Raw genomic sequence first — 15,904 nt, 5'->3', positions numbered from 1 at the left:
TGTTAGGCATGAATGGGTTGCAATTGACTTACCATATTTATGGACTCTTAGTGTGATGGTGAGGTTCTTCTGCAGATTATGCAGCTTGTTGTTTAGTGAAATAGTATAATTTCCTTCATCATTTTCTGATACATCCATTATTCTCAATGCATAGTGGTCTTGGATATAACAAGTCTGATTCTGTGTAATGAGTTTTCCATTTTTGTACCTGTTACACAAAACTACAGATTAGATGGACTAAATAAAGATGACCATTCTGGGTGCATTTTATCCCAATTGCAACATTTGAGTGTTAATATTTACTCTCTAAATGTGATCTACTTCATTGGCTCAGTTGTAGTACTCTCACATCTGAATCAAAGGTTCATGCCCAAGACCTGAGCTCTTAATTTATACTGACACTCCAGTACAATACTGAGGGAGTGCTGCATTGTCAATCAGTGCCATCCTTCAGATGAGATGTTACACTGATGGTTCATGTGCATGTTAATGATCCAACAGCACTATTGAAGAACAGCAAAGAGTCTCCCAAAGTCCTGACCAACATTCCTCATCACCAAAAACAGATTAACTGATTATTCATCTCATTGGTATTTGTGGGATCCTGTTGTGCACAACATGGCTGCTGCATTTGTCTATTGATAGCAGCCATTGTACTTCAAAGAAATTCATTGTGTATGAAATGCTTTGAGATGGTTCTGAAAGAAATGATAAGACACCATACCATTACTTTTCTCTTCATTTTCACATTCAAGTGATGCAGTATAATGAAGTGACACAGTTTATTAGCTGTGGAGTGCTGGAAGCAGCTAAGGTCTTAATAATTATTTTGGCCATCTCTCATGAACATTAACCCACACTTGGGCAACCCTCGCTAATGGTTATAAAAAAGAAAATGATGAAAACCATTCAGCATTTAATAAAGATAGATTAATGATTTAGGTGGGGCAATTCATCGGAATTCAGCTGAAGCATAATAACTGAAATGTCAGCTTGTCTTGTTCTTTTAGATGTTGACAGACCTGTTGTCCATTTACAGCATTTTCTTTTGTGATTTTAAATTTCCACGTTGACTGTATTTTAAAAAATCTTTTCTTTAATCTCTCTGCAGCCTTTGACTTGGTCGACTACAATGTTCTCCCCCAATGCCTCTCCTCCGTTATCCAGCTCAGTGGACTGCCCTCGCTCGGTTCCATTCTTACCTATCTGATTGTAGCTAGAGCAGCACCAGTAATGGTTTCTCTTTGCACCCCTGCACCGTTACATCTGGAGTATTACATCCTCAAGGATCTATTGTTGACCCTCTCCTCTATTTACTGCCCCTTGGTAACATCATTCAAAGACATGGGGTCAGCTTCCACATGTATGTTGATGATACCCAGCTCTATCTTTCCACCACCTGTCTCTATTTGATCCCAAGCTGAGCCTCCAACCTCATATCTTCTCCATCACAAAGACTGCCTATTTCCATCCTTGTAACATTGGCTGCCTCTGCTCCTGCCACAGCCCATATGCTGCTGAGACCCACATCCATGCCTTTGTCACTTCTAGGCTCACCTATTCCAATGCTCTCCTGCCTGTCTCCCATCCTTCAGTCTCTATAAACCAGCTCATCCAAAACTCTGCTGCATGCATCCTATCCCGCATCAGGTCCCACTCATGTCACCCCTGTCCTCGCTGACCTACACTGGCTTCTGTCCTGCCGACACCTCAAATTAAAAATTCTCATCCTCGTGTTTAAATCCCTTCCTGGCCTCACCCCTTCTTATCTCAGTAACATATCCTAGCCCTACAACATCCCCCAAGAACAGTGTGTTCCTCTGAATCTGGCCACTTGTGCATGCCTCCACCTTTTACCCCACCATTGACAGCCATGCCATCAGCTATCTAGGTCCTATGCTTTATAATTCCCTCCATATATGTTTCTGCCTCTTCACCTCCCTCTTCTCCTTTAACAGCTTCCTTAAAACCCACCTGTTTGACCAAACTTTTGATCACCCCCGCTAATATCTTCTTCTTTGGCTTGGTGTCCATTTTTGTCTGATTACACTTCTGTGAAGCACCTTGGGATGTTTTTCTATGTTAAAGGTGCTATATGAATGCAAGTTGTTGTTATTGTTGTTGTTGTTGTCATCATGTTGTTATCGTACAAATTGCTAGTTATTTGATAAATGGCGCTCTCTTTAGCAATGTTTATGCCATCTGCGGGGAGGACAGAAGACATTGGCGGCAGCATTCCCCTTGTACAAATATTCTCTTGCCAGCTAACATGAATAGCATTAACATGGTACTATAAACAGTCCAGTTCAATTCTTTGAACAGTGGCTGTTTCTTTTAGATCCAGGATTCAGTTTTTTTATCACCAATAAAATGGTTGTTTCAATGTAATATTTCTCCTGAAGAAGGTCCGCAATTAGCTTTGATCATTTTCTAGGATTGCTTTAAGGGGCTTTGTCATCATGAGAAGATGAATTAAATATCAGAACTAGACAATGACACCATTGTGTAAATGCATCACTGACGGTCTGTCACAAAGTACTCTCAACAAAAGGCTGTTGATACTTAGCAATTTGATGCAAAGTAAATAAGAATTCTACTTCAGAATTGAACTTGAACTGTGTGGTGTGATACTAAGCCTTACAAATCAACACAAGTCTAGACTCAAATCCTGGCTTGTGCTGACTTAATTGCCAGGGCAGTGATGGGGTGAACTATTAGGAAGGGGCAACTCAACCACAGTTCCTGTTCCTGCAAACCCAGATCATATGCTTAAATCTTGGTATGAAACCTGAACCTTTATCCCCTTGATATAGAAATAAGACTGCTACCAACTGAGCCAAGCTGACACACGACTTTAAGAGGTATTTAATACTGGCACTTGACTTTGTTTTTCTTACATTTCACCATCTGGAAAAGAAATTAAATATTTTATGAAAGTTCTTGGATAACCTTGTTTTAGTATATAAATGGCAGTAGGAGTGGGTACATTGAGTTAAGACAACTGAATTACTGAATAATTCCTTAAAGGAACTTCTCAAGTATGGCCCATTTTGTTTCTTTTTTGTTTTATTAACTGGTGCTGTTTTATTTTTAGTTTTCAAAGCTATTGTGCTTAATCACAGGAGTCTACTTATAGTCAGGAAACTGACTTCAAATGGCAATTTCCTTATGTAGGCTTTAGTTAAAGTGCTAGTATTGTTGATTTAGCGTGTTTGTGGGTATAATCATTCCTTGCGACAGCAATAACCTCTTGCTTGGAAAATTCCACTATATAGAGGTAGAGAAATCATGTTGCAGATGCCCTTTTTATATTTTCAGGTTAATTTGTATAAAACAGTGCTTGCCTCTATGTATAAAATTTTCTAAAAACATTGCGGCCCTGGCATTGGATGGGGACTGCTCGACCAGCAGAGTGGAACCCCTGTCTGGCTGCGGGTGAGGCCATGGATACCATCCCATACTTGGGAAGTTGGTAATTTGCATGACTAGAGTGGGTGCTTCAGGCCAGCAAAGGTGTTTCAGTGACGCCCACCCCAATCGTCTGATGTATAGCAGAGCAGCACAAAACCAATCTGATAGTAGGACACCAAGGCCCAGGAAGAGCTGACGAAAAGAATAATGTAAGTGGAAGTTCTGCTTCCAAGGGAGCGACTTGGGGGCATTTCAAAGGTAATCGACCCCACAGATTGATTCTTCTCTATTGTTAGAGCTTCTGAGGCCCTTTTCTGGTTCTCGATGAACTGCACACCAGCTCTCAGCTGGCATTAAATCTGCTGAGGCCATATAGGGGTAGAATGGGAAGATGTGGGGTGGGGCAAGGGTAGATTTTAAAGGGACATTACAGTTGAGGCAGAAACCTGATTTAAGCAGGTTGCACCTCAAATTCTTGGTGCGTTCGGGCAGCAATCACCCTTTCTGCCCTCCTCGGCCCTAGGAGTTTCCCTGTGGAATGTCCCTGTGGGTGGATGTTAAGTGATGACATGATCGAGAACAGCTGTAGTGCTTTCCACAGTTGAATAACCTGCTGACAGTCACTGTCAAGGCCCACACACAAAGAAATGCAACTGGGATAACGTGCCAGAGGGCTCTGGGCACCTGTAGAAACAGATCCCATCACGAATCAATACTTCTAGGAGAGGAGTGGAAAAAAATTGAAAAAGAGATCAATCACTGCTTCTACTTGACAGAAAGGCTATGAAGTGACTTGGTAGCTTCAGTAGCAGGGTTGCTTGATAATCAGGTGTTACTGGGTTCCATTTTCATGCAGCTTTAGTTGCCTGAGTTTTATCAGTTCTCAGCCTCAGCCCACTAGATAGTGAGCTACATGTTAATGGTTCACTGTAAATGGAAGAGGTAATGATGGTAACACTGGCAGAATACACTATTTAAACTACATGTACCATTTGCCAATCACAAAACTACTCTGATAAGATGCCTGTGCTACAAGACTGTACCACCTTCTCTGCTTAACAAGGTCATGTAGGAAGAATGATTGTCTGCCTTGAGGAAATCAGAGGAAAAAAATACATTAAAAAGTAGTTTATTAACATTCAGCATGCATCAGCTATTGTTTCGGCCAGGCATTTTGTAATTATGATCAGTGGTTTTGGCAGTAATTTGCAATGTGGTTAAAAGCTGTAATTTATCTATAACTGGGATGATCATAGTTCCCACGAAATTTCCTTCACTAGTGGCTGAAATATTACCCTTCTGGTTTGAAACTTGATAGGCTGCTCAAAAAATAAATAACCTGTCACAAATCTCTGAAAGATTTGTTTTTTAAAAAAAAAATAAAAGCCTTTTTTTTTGCAGGACAGGAGCCATTAATGAGGTTGTCAAGGTTTTTGATGAATTTTCATAATCCACAGTCACAAAGCGAATCTCAGAACTCAAACCACCACCCTTACCATATCTCACATATTGCAAAAGGTGGTAACCCTACCTGAAAGACATTGGATAAGAAAGTACACGAATAGATAACTTGAACAACTTAGAGATCACCTCCCTGAATTTCTGCATGGTTCCCTTGATTGCCCAGTGCAATTTTGAAGGAAATCATAGAAAAATGGTATAATTACACCATTTCTTTGAGGATTCAGTTAGTTTAGCATCTGTTGTGGGGAAGTTATTAGAATCTATAATTAAGGACGGTGTGACTGAGCACTTAGAGAAATTTGAGCTGATTATAGAGAGCCAACATGGATTTGTAAAGGGTAAGTTATATCTAACGGACCTAATCGAATTTTTTGAGGAAGTAACTAAAGTAGTAGACAGGGGAATGTCTATGGATCTAGTTTATATGGACTTCCAGAAGGCATTCAATAAGGTTCCACACAAGAGACTGTTAGCTAAAATGAAAGCTCATGGAATTGAAGGCAAATTATTGATCTGGTTAGGAGATTGGTTAGGTAGAAGACAGAGAGTAGGGATAATGGGAATGTATTCGGATTGGAAGGAAGTGACTAGTGGTGTCCCACAAGGATCTGTGCTGGCGTCTCAACTATTCACTATATTTATTAATGACTTAGATATCACAATAGAGAGCCATATGTCCAAGTTTGCTGATGTCACAAAGATTGGTGGCATAGTAAGTAGTGTAGACGGGAGCATAAATTTACAAAGAGACATTGATAGATTAAATGAGTGAGCAAAACTGTGGCAGATGAATTTCAATGTAGGTAAGTGTGATGTCATCCATTTTGGACCAAAAAAGGATAGATATGAGTATTTTTTAAATGATGAAAATCTTGGAACAGTGGAGGTCCAAAGAGATTTCGGGGTCCATGTACACAGATCACTAAAATGTAGTGGTCAGGTACAAATAATAATCAAAAAGGCTAATGGAATGTTAGCCTTTATATCTAGAGGGCTAGAATATGTAGGGGAGGAAGTTTTGCTACAGCTATACAAAGCCCGGGTTAGACCACATCTGGAATACTGTGTGCAGTTCTGGGCACTGCACCTTAGAAAGGACATATTGGCCTTGAAAGGAGTGCAGCACAGATTCACTGGAATGTTACCAGGGCTCCAAAAGTTAAATTATGAGGAGAGATTACATAAACTAGGTTTGTATTCCCTGGAATATAGATGGTAAAGGTATGATTTGATTAAGGTTTTTAAGATTTTGAAAGGAATTGATACGGTAGATAGACAGAAACTTTTTCTGCTGGTGGGAGAGTCTAGTACAAGGGGACATAACCTTAAATTCAGAGCCAGGCCATTCAGGAGGCAACTTAGGAAACACTTCTTCACACAAAGGGCTGTAGAAGTGTGGAACTCTCTCCAACAAAAAGCAGGAGGTCCTAGCTCAATTCATAATTTTAAATCTGAGATTGATAGATTTTTGCTAGCCCAGGAATATGCAGCCAAAGCAGGTAAATGGAGTTAGGATATAGATCAGCCATGAATGGCAGAACAGGCTCGAGGGGCTGAATGGCCTTCTCCTATTCGTATTTTCTGCCAAACTCCTGCTGGAAAAAAATCCAGGCCTTGACATTCTCTTTGTGTTCCTTCAAGGGCGGTTTTGTGTTTTTTCCACTAAAATCCACAATTACCATGCATGGTAGGCTAGTTGAGGGCAAAGTTGAGGCTGCTGCTGTGATGGGGGCGATTATGGGTTTCTATGGAAGGATTAGTTTGTTGCACTCCAAGGGCTCACTCAACTGGAGTTACCTTTGTGATCTTTGCGAATGACACCTCAGTTATCTGCTATAAAAGGAAGGGACACTGGCGAATGGGTGAATATTGGGACTGGTCTGATATACTATTTTTCTGGGGTTTCCTCAGCTCTTCTGCCAAAGTTATGACAGACAACCCTTGTGGAAATTCACCCCAGGGAGTCTTTACTTTCTGGTTGATTTGTTTAGATTCCCCAATAAAGGACTAGATTTTCGATCCATTCATGGTTAATGGGCAGAACATTTAGCCCAAAATTCCTGGCATGTTTAGATAACATCCACAATTTTTCCATTTTAAAAATGAGATGTTCTTTAAAACAATGTTGGCAGCCCAAGTCCTGAGGTGTCTCCTGACTGAAGCCCTGACTGCCATTGGTGTCCTGATCCAAAGTAGAGTCTAAGAGCTTTGTGGATAGTAAATTCTACCAGATACTGGACATCTAGATAACAGATACTTATCCTGCTGGATCAAGAACCCAGTACCTGTGAAAAATCAGTTAAAAATGCTCAACTGCATTTTAGCTGGTTTATGCAAAATTAAGCCCTGAATTGTATGAAAATTTTTGAACATTATCGAGAGTATGGATAATCATGAGTGTGGTTAATTGAGACTTTGGCTCATTGTAATTGGTTTAAGTGTAACAGCCAACAGATTATCAATACTATACTTCGGTATTTTTGAGGCTTTAACCTTACATGTTGTAATGTTATTACATTATGCTGTATCTAGCTTACCTACTTTGATCTGATATATGTCGGGTTACCACCTTTTGCCAAGTCTAAAACCAGGCAGGGGCAGAGCAATGGGGAACTCACGGCTTAAATTCTGAGTATTGTTTTCTGATAATGCAAATTCATAACAAGTCTTAATAAACTCAATAATTAATGCCTCCACATCATCAGACATAGAACAATGTGGAAAATGGACTTTTATTTTAAAAGCAGACTTTTGGTATCCCATTTACTTGTTGGAAATTTCTTGCCAATCCACTCAAAAACTGTTCCGTCTGGTCCAGCACCAGAGAGGTAACAACCTGCGACGCGCGTAGGTTGTAAAGTTTGAAAATGAAACATTGGTTTTGTGGGTAAATGTACTAACTGGTGTGATACTAAGCCACACAGATTTGGAGGTTCACAAGTTCAATCCCTGGCCTGTGCTGAATTAGCTGATCCCAGCTGGGAGATTGGTACAGGCCCTATGAACGCCTTCAGCAATCTGGGCCACGGAGGTGAACAATCATCCAGGGATCCAGCTTCTAATCACTGTCCAGTGATTCCTCCTGGAAAGTGCATGTCCATATAATTGGGTGGGGAGAGTATTGTCTCATACTATTATCCTTTTGTGAACAGCCTGTTGATACGTGCTATCTGGACTTACACATCAAGAATAGCCATTTGGAAAAGGTACCACAGCATTGTGAGTGCTTGTGGAACCATATCGAAGCATATCATCACCTTCAGGAAAAGGTGAGAGAAAATTGGAAAAGTTTTAAAAAAAAGACTCCTAAATCAATATGTTCATTAAGAAGTGGGGTTTGTGGAGGAATCAAAATTATGAACTTTACCAGATCACTTCCGGAGGCGGGAATGCGTTGACTTTCACAGATAGTTTTACGTGCCCTCGTCCAGCCAATACGTCCAAAGGGGTGCGTTTTTTGAACTCTGCTTTAATAAAAGGTTTATCTGCAATTGGAAGAGGAAGAAAACTATGAGGAGATCTGTGAGGCAGTGCAATGACATGATTAATTTTAGGCTGAGTGAAACCAGTTGTACCATACATACTATGGTGTAGAATCGACGTCATTTCTTGGGGGCTTCTGCATAGGTTATGGTGGACAATTGGGCAACTCTCACAGAAATTCCAGGTATTTACATTTAGCTTTACAGTTATTTTACAATGTTCAACATTTTTATTGTTTTCAGGAACATACTTTAAAGTAGGTTTAATGTACATCCCTAAAACTGTAGTGAGGAACGGAACTTTGACCAACTCCACTGTGATTTTTTTCATCTTATGTATAACGTATCAACAGCAATGTTGATGTGCATATGTCAAACCAACAGAAGGTTCTACACCTGCGTTGTTTTGTTCAGGGCCACAATTGCAAGCAATAAGAACATAAGAAATAGGAGCAGGAGTAGGCCAATCGGCCCCTCGAGCCTGCTCCGCCATTCAATAAGATCATGGCTGATCTGATCCTAACCTCAAATCTAAATTCATGTCCAATTTCCTGCCCGCTCCCCGTAACCCCTAATTCCCTTTACTTCTAGGAAACTGTCTATTTCTGTTTTAAATTTATTTAATGATGTAGCTTCCACAGCTTCCTGGGGCAGCAAATTCCACAGACCTACTACCCTCTGAGTGAAGAAGTTTCTCCTCATCTCAGTTTTGAAAGAGCAGCCCCTTATTCTAAGATTATGCCCCCTAGTTCTAGTTTCACCCATCCTTGGGAACATCCTTACCGCATCCACCCGATCAAGCCCCTTCACAATCTTATATGTTTCAATAAAATCGCCTCTCATTCTTCTGAACTCCAATGAGTAGAGTCCCAATCTACTCAACCTCTCCTCATATGTCCGCCCCCTCATCCCCGGGATTAACCGAGTGAACCTTCTTTGTACTGTCTCGAGAGCAAGTATGTCTTTTCTTAAGTATGGACACCAAAACTGTATGCAGTATTCCAGATGCGGTCTCACCAATACCTTATATAACTGCAGCAATACCTCCCTGTTTTTATATTCTATCCCCCTAGCAATAAAAGCCCAACATTCCGTTGGCCTTCTTGATCACCTGCTGCACCTGCATACTAACTTTTTGAATTTCTTGCACTAGGACCCCCAGATCCCTTTGTACTGCAGTACTTTCCAGTTTCTTGCCATTAAGATAATAACTTGCTCTCTGATTTTTCCTGCCAAAGTGCATAACCTCACATTTTCCAATATTGTATTGCATCTGCCAAATCTCCGCCCACTCACCCAGCCTGTCTATATCCCCCTGTAGGTTTTTTATGTCCTCCTCACTCTCCACTTTCCCTCCCATACTTGAGGAGCCCAGTAAGGAACGATACAACACAGGGTCTACATCCACAATTCATCATATGGTAAGCTGCATGGACAGTTGCTAAATGCAGGTCAAGCATTTCCCCGCAGGAAGAAAAAATATTACAAGGCCTATAGATCTGATAGACGGTCCTTGCTTTCTCTTCCTGGACATTAGGAGAAGGTGAGCGAACAGCACTGAATTCTGGCTCTGATAATATCCCACAGTCTGTTTTGGAGCCAAGGAGGCACATGGAAGAAGTCTGGAAGGATCAAATGTTTAGGGGAACTGGGTCACAAGTGGTTCCTGGGCTGTAATACGAGTAGCACTATTCTGCTCCATGTCTTTATTTAAAAGTTCTGATTTTTAAAAAAAAACTATTTTGATGCTTTTTTTATGCTCACAAAGTTAAGGGTTGTAAACATGAAAATGAAATACTTCCTGTTTCAGGCAGCCAGTAGCAGCGTCAAGTATTACCAGGTCAGTCTCATCCCCTCAGCCACTCCAGTCACATGATTTGGTGGGAGGACAGAGTGGAGAGTTCTAAAACAGTTCTGTTCATTCCAGAAGGGACTAGCACTTTGGAATGCCCTGAAGTCACCTGATCTAATGTTGTCTGATTCTGGAAAGCTCGCTACTGAGTATACAGCAATACCCAACCTTTCACTCCAGGGTTGAGGCAGCTCCAGGTCAATTCCCAGGATGATCTGAATGTTAGCCCATATTATAATGAATGGAATGCTTCAGCACGTTGATGCAACTGACAGAGCAGAAATGAATCTAACATGTGGACAGAAGCGTCCCCAAACTAATAACAAATACACATGTTACCATATTTTTCCAGGAAAGGCGCTGGTGGACTACTTTGAATAGAAGGCATTTTCCCTCAAATTTCCTTTCCATTTAATAAATATTATCCACTGCAAATGCATCTCCCATGGTGCTGCTCATAGGTAGTCCAGAGAACAGACTGCAGAACAGGACATTTGGATGGAGCATACAACACTATTTGGCAGGGGACACAGCCAGCCCAAAGTAGAAGCTGAAGGGGAGAATGGATCAGTGATTGAGGCTCAAGTTGTATCATGGATGGAAAAGGATCATTTTCCTGTGAATTGGTAAATGAGATTGGGAAAGTCATTTTCAAGACTGAGATCACTAGATTTTTGTAAGGGTATCAAGGAATATGGAGCTACAGCGGGTAAATAGAGTTGAGGTACAGATCATCCATTATCTAGTTGAATGGTGGAACAGGCTCGAGAGGCTGAGTGGCCTACTCCTGTTTCTATGAAAATCCTGGACCTTGGGTGAGCCTGGTGGTAGTAAAATGCAGGACATGGGGTGGGGTTCAAGCCAGAGAACAAGCTGGAATCCATGGTGATGCCTGGAGTCTCAGGTTGCCCCTTTACTATAAAAGATGATATATGGCAAGTTCCCATATCCGTCCATTGGTTGGACCTCTGACACATCATTGAGTTCATTAATTGACAGTGCTGTCAATGAGCTCTGGTATAAAATGTGATAGGTCAACAATCAACCAATTGGCACTTGGAAAATTACTCTACAGACACAAAAAAAGTGTACTTAACGTATTTACATCGATTCTGCTTCAATTAGTTACAATGTCATTTGAAAAATGTTGATTTCAAGCTGCATAAAGATTTTACACAAATAAAATAGTTTCATTGATCCTGTAATTTATTTGGAATTTACTTGTATTACAATGCTTAGCTTTGAGTTCCACCCGTTTTGAATTTTGATGATCGCTAATTGAAAGCCTGAATATATACTATAAGTTATATAGTATATAGTATGAAGTAATTGAAAACAATATGAAATGGTACAGCAAGCTGACAAGAGGCTTTAGAAGATACGAGCATTTCAGCATTCCCCATGGCTGAGTGGGAGTGGAAAATAATTTTGCTTTGCTTATTGACCTATTGTACAACCAGTCACCAGGATATGTCAAGAAATACCTGATTATGGTGTGGGTTGACTCACTGCACCCCTGTGAATGCCATTCCAACTCATAAATTAAATGTACAAAAGGCTTACAATTGCTTACCAATTACAGTAACTCTAGTCTTGTTTAGCGATATATTTTTATTCAATACTTTGCATACGTAGGTTCCTTTATCACTTTGCTGAATGTCCTTCAGAGTTAGAATACTGTGATATATAGTTGTGTTTACTCGAGCTTGGCTAATAATATTTGTCCGATTAGTCTGCAAATAAATAAAAAGAGTTATGCATCGTAATTCCATTACCCAATGCACAACAGCTCCTCACTGGAACATTGCCTTTAAAAGGACTCATTTAACACATTGATTATGGCTCTCTCACTGTGCCACTTATTGAGCACAGAAACATCAGCAGATATTCAATTATTAACACTTGCTGTTTGTGAATGTTTAATTGTTACATGTATTAAGCTGTATTTACTTCTCTGCAACTTTCTCTGCTCTCCTAAAAATGCTACCTCATGTTGGGCTATGGCTAGATACGAATGAAGTCACATTGCTTCATTTCATCTGTACATAAACCTCAGGGGCGAATTTCCATGGAGATTCTCTTTGTTCCACCACAATAACTTTGACGAATGTTCAGTGGAATTCACGTTTACGCGTGTAAATAGAATGCCTGGTGAAGTTACTGCAGCGGAGCGGGAGAAGTCCCAAGTAAATTCACCTCAATAGTATTCTGTAAGATGATGAAATATGGTTCCCTGCCTTCATTTCACCTCATGCTATTTTCTATAATGGTCACCAGAACGTGCAAGGGATACACTTTGAATATTAAAATGATTAGAGACAATTTGCACAGGATGAAAACCAATCTTCTGTGTATAGTCTCACATGGGAGGGGAGGAGGGGGCACATTGCTAAATATTCATCTGCAAATTACAGAGGGGGCAGTCAGCCCATAGGTCTTTTACAGCTTAAGATTTTCAGCACAACCCGAAATAACATGTCAGAAACACTTCTGTTAAAAATCTGAATGAAACTTTGTGCTGGTAAAAGGTTTGCATGGAATTGTAGGTGTTAGCCCAGAAATTGCTGTTGGCCTTAATGGATGAAGGCTCAACATGTTCATATGACATTTACCCTGCTATTTAAATACAGGTATTAACACATTTATTTTAAATGGGTTATGCCTTCGCTAAAGTAGCAGACAGAGGAATGTCAAATGGACATGTCAAAGTGTTCATCTGCTAATAATGCTAGCAGTAATTTCAAAGCTTTAGTGTCAAAATATTAATAAAAGGCTTCAGAAAATCAGGTAAATGTACTTCAAAATAACATAAGTCGAACTTACTGTTTTGCCAGGGTACTCCCACTGAAATTCCGGTCTGCCATTCAAAGGCATCTTCACTATGCACTTGATAGACAGTGTATGCCCAGACAGCACCTTGATTTTAGCACTGGTATTAAGCTGAACGTGTTTCACCCCTTCAACTGAGGATAAAATAAAATTTCATATCTCAAAATAAGCAATATAGCACATGGCCTTGGATTTTACTGCTTTCAGGAGTTAGAACACAAATGCCAAAGGAATAATGTGACATGTTCCATCTTTGCTATGGTGGCAAACTGACCCATCAAGTTCCAATTGTAATGCTGCAAATAATTTAGTTTAACAAACTGGAAGTGAGCCAGTTGACTTTTATATTTGGTGAACTTTTGTAGTCACCAAGGTGATGGATGTTAGTTAATAGACATGAGATACTTTTCCATGTGTTCCATCCAATGCTAGGATAAGGCACATTCATGTTGGATTGTAGCAAGGATTAGGTACAAAATAACGTTCCCTCCACTCTGCCTCAACAATGTGTTCTTACCCCAACCTTAGAAGAGCATTTCCTATTGCCAGTGCAGCATTTCTTTTATTCTGGTACAGAATCTCTTTGGAGAGCCATAAGCCCTCCTCCTTCCCTCTAGGCTTCAGTTATTGTGTGGTTATCTTGGTAAAGGTAGGTGAACGGCCAAGGCCCAAGGTGTAACGCAACACCATGGTTGAGAAGAGAGGAAGAGAGGATGAAGTAAATGATTAGGCCCTGGGAAGTTTGCATTTTAAAAGCATGTAAATTGCGAGGAGAAGGGAAGTCTGAGGAAGATATGGAGATTCATGGTCTTGAGGTGTTGCGTGTTAGATTAGTAGGCAGCGCAACAAGTCTGATTTCAACACATCGAGGAAGGAGGGAGGATAAAGTACTTTGTGTACTTAATACATCAAAATAAAGTAAAATAATAAGGGGAAATTTTAACTCTTACCCGATCAGCGGGAAAGGAGCGTGAGACCAGTTAAAATGGAACAGCTCAGTTTGCCGCTTCGTTCCCACCGATTCCCCATTTTAACGCCGCTGGTTTTGGCAGCAGATGAGACTCCCGCTGGAGTCTGTGACATATATCGGACCCCGATGGCACTTTAACCCGCTCCTGAGCCACGAGCACCTCACCAGTTAAAACTGTCGGGAAGCCAGCGAGGCCCTCTAAGTTAAGTTAAAAAACTTAGTGGACCTAGGAGGAGCAAGAGTGCTCTGTCGGGCCCTACAAAGAAAGTTGGGGCCCGTGCTGTCAGGCACCCCACCCCCAGCTGCGAGACCCTTGCAATACACCTCCTCCCGAACCTACCTTACTGCCAGTAGCCTTCTCTTGGTGCTGGTGGGCGGACTCCAGGCCGCTTGATCTTCATCTCCCTCCCAACCGGCCAGCTGCTGCTTTCCGTCCAAAACGGGCAAGCAGCTGACCAGTGGCATTCAAATAAGGCATGGCAGTTAAAATCAACCCCGTTTGCAACAAAGACTGCCGTGCGGGATCACTTTTCGTACTCACTGGCTTCCCGCAGGGAGTTGAAATTGGCTCTATAAATTCTGAAGGAAAGAAAGAACTCACCTTCTATGAGAATCATATAGTGAGATGTGAAAAGCTGATTGTCGACCACTGTTCTGCATTGCAGCATGGCTGAGCGGATATGTTCAAGGTTTCGAATAATAAAACCTTGCTTAGGATCCCATGTGCTATTTGCTCCATCAATTTCAAAGATGTTGTGGTCCTGTATCAGTCACAGAAATGATCATCTGTTACAACGAAGCCCATAATCAACAATATCTCTCAAAGATTATATTAGGATATCCAGTATATATATTGCCCTCACTGTAGTTGACAGGGCTCTCGACTGTGTCTGTCCTATTTCCCGCACTTCTGCCCTCAGCCCTTCCCCTCCCTCCCAGAACCATGATAGGGTCCCTCTTGTCCTTACCTTTCACTCCACTAGCCTCCACATTCAATGTATCATCTGTCGCCATTTCCGCCACCTCCAGCACGATCCCACCGCCAAACACCATCTTCCCCTCCCCTCCCCTTTCAGCATTCTGAAGGGACTGCTCCCCTCGCGACACCCTGGTCCACTCTTCCATCACTCCCAACACCCACCCTCGTCCCCACGGCACTTTCCATGCGAGCGCAGGAGATGCAACACCTGCCCTTTCAACAGCGGTTTACTTGTACTTCTTTGAATTTAATACACCGTATTCGCTGCTCACAATGCGGTCTCCTCCACACTGGGGAGACCAAACACAGACTGGGTGATCGCTTTGCTGAACACCTTCGCTCAGTCTGCAAGCGTGACCCTGACCTGCCAGTCGCTTGCCATTTTAATTCTCCATCCCATTCCTACTCTGACCTCTCTGTCCTCGGCCTCTTACACTGTTCCAATGAACTCAATGGAAGCTCGAGGAGCAGCACCTCATCTTTCGTTTTGGCACTTTACAACCTTCTGGACTCGACACTGATTTCAATAACTTCAGATCATAACCACTGCTCCCATTTTTTTTTTCTTTTTTTGTTGGACTGCAGCTGCTGCTTCTGCTGTTCTGTTGTTGCCATTTACAGCTCCTCTAGACCATCTTTTGTTTCTTAACTTGTCCCATTACCACCCTCCTTGCCTTGCACCATCATCCCTTTTGTCATTTAATCACTCTTGCCCTCTACCCTATCACAGACCTTCCCTTTTGTTCGTTCCTACCCTCCCTCCCCTTTCCCTGGCTCTGTACTTGCTTAAAAACATTAACTCTTTAACATCTTCCAGATCTGACGAAAGGTCTTCGATCTGAAACGATAACTGTTCCTTTCTCTGCAGATGCTGCCTGACTTGCTGAGCTTTTCTAGCATTTTCTGTTTTTATTTCA

At 41.4% G+C, this 15,904-nt stretch overlaps 1 protein-coding gene across 1 annotated transcript in view; it reads right to left on the bottom strand.

The window, feature by feature from the left end:
* kdrl (kinase insert domain receptor like) overlaps window positions 1-15,904 on the bottom strand; it is a 167,928-nt gene that overhangs the window by 77,320 nt on the left and 74,704 nt on the right. Inside the window, exons 5-9 of the mRNA XM_067997139.1 lie at window positions 14,610-14,769; window positions 13,033-13,172; window positions 11,783-11,942; window positions 8,243-8,360; window positions 33-208 (exon numbers count right to left, since the gene is read on the bottom strand). Coding sequence (XP_067853240.1) covers window positions 33-208; window positions 8,243-8,360; window positions 11,783-11,942; window positions 13,033-13,172; window positions 14,610-14,769 — 754 coding nt within the window. The remainder of the gene's footprint in view (window positions 1-32; window positions 209-8,242; window positions 8,361-11,782; window positions 11,943-13,032; window positions 13,173-14,609; window positions 14,770-15,904) is intronic.

Source organism: Heptranchias perlo, chromosome 15 (genome assembly GCF_035084215.1).
Source record: "Heptranchias perlo isolate sHepPer1 chromosome 15, sHepPer1.hap1, whole genome shotgun sequence".
NCBI classification, from domain to species: domain Eukaryota; kingdom Metazoa; phylum Chordata; class Chondrichthyes; order Hexanchiformes; family Hexanchidae; genus Heptranchias; species Heptranchias perlo.
The sequence above is the reverse complement of the archived record's forward strand: the minus strand, read 5'-3'. Positions and strand labels throughout refer to the sequence as shown.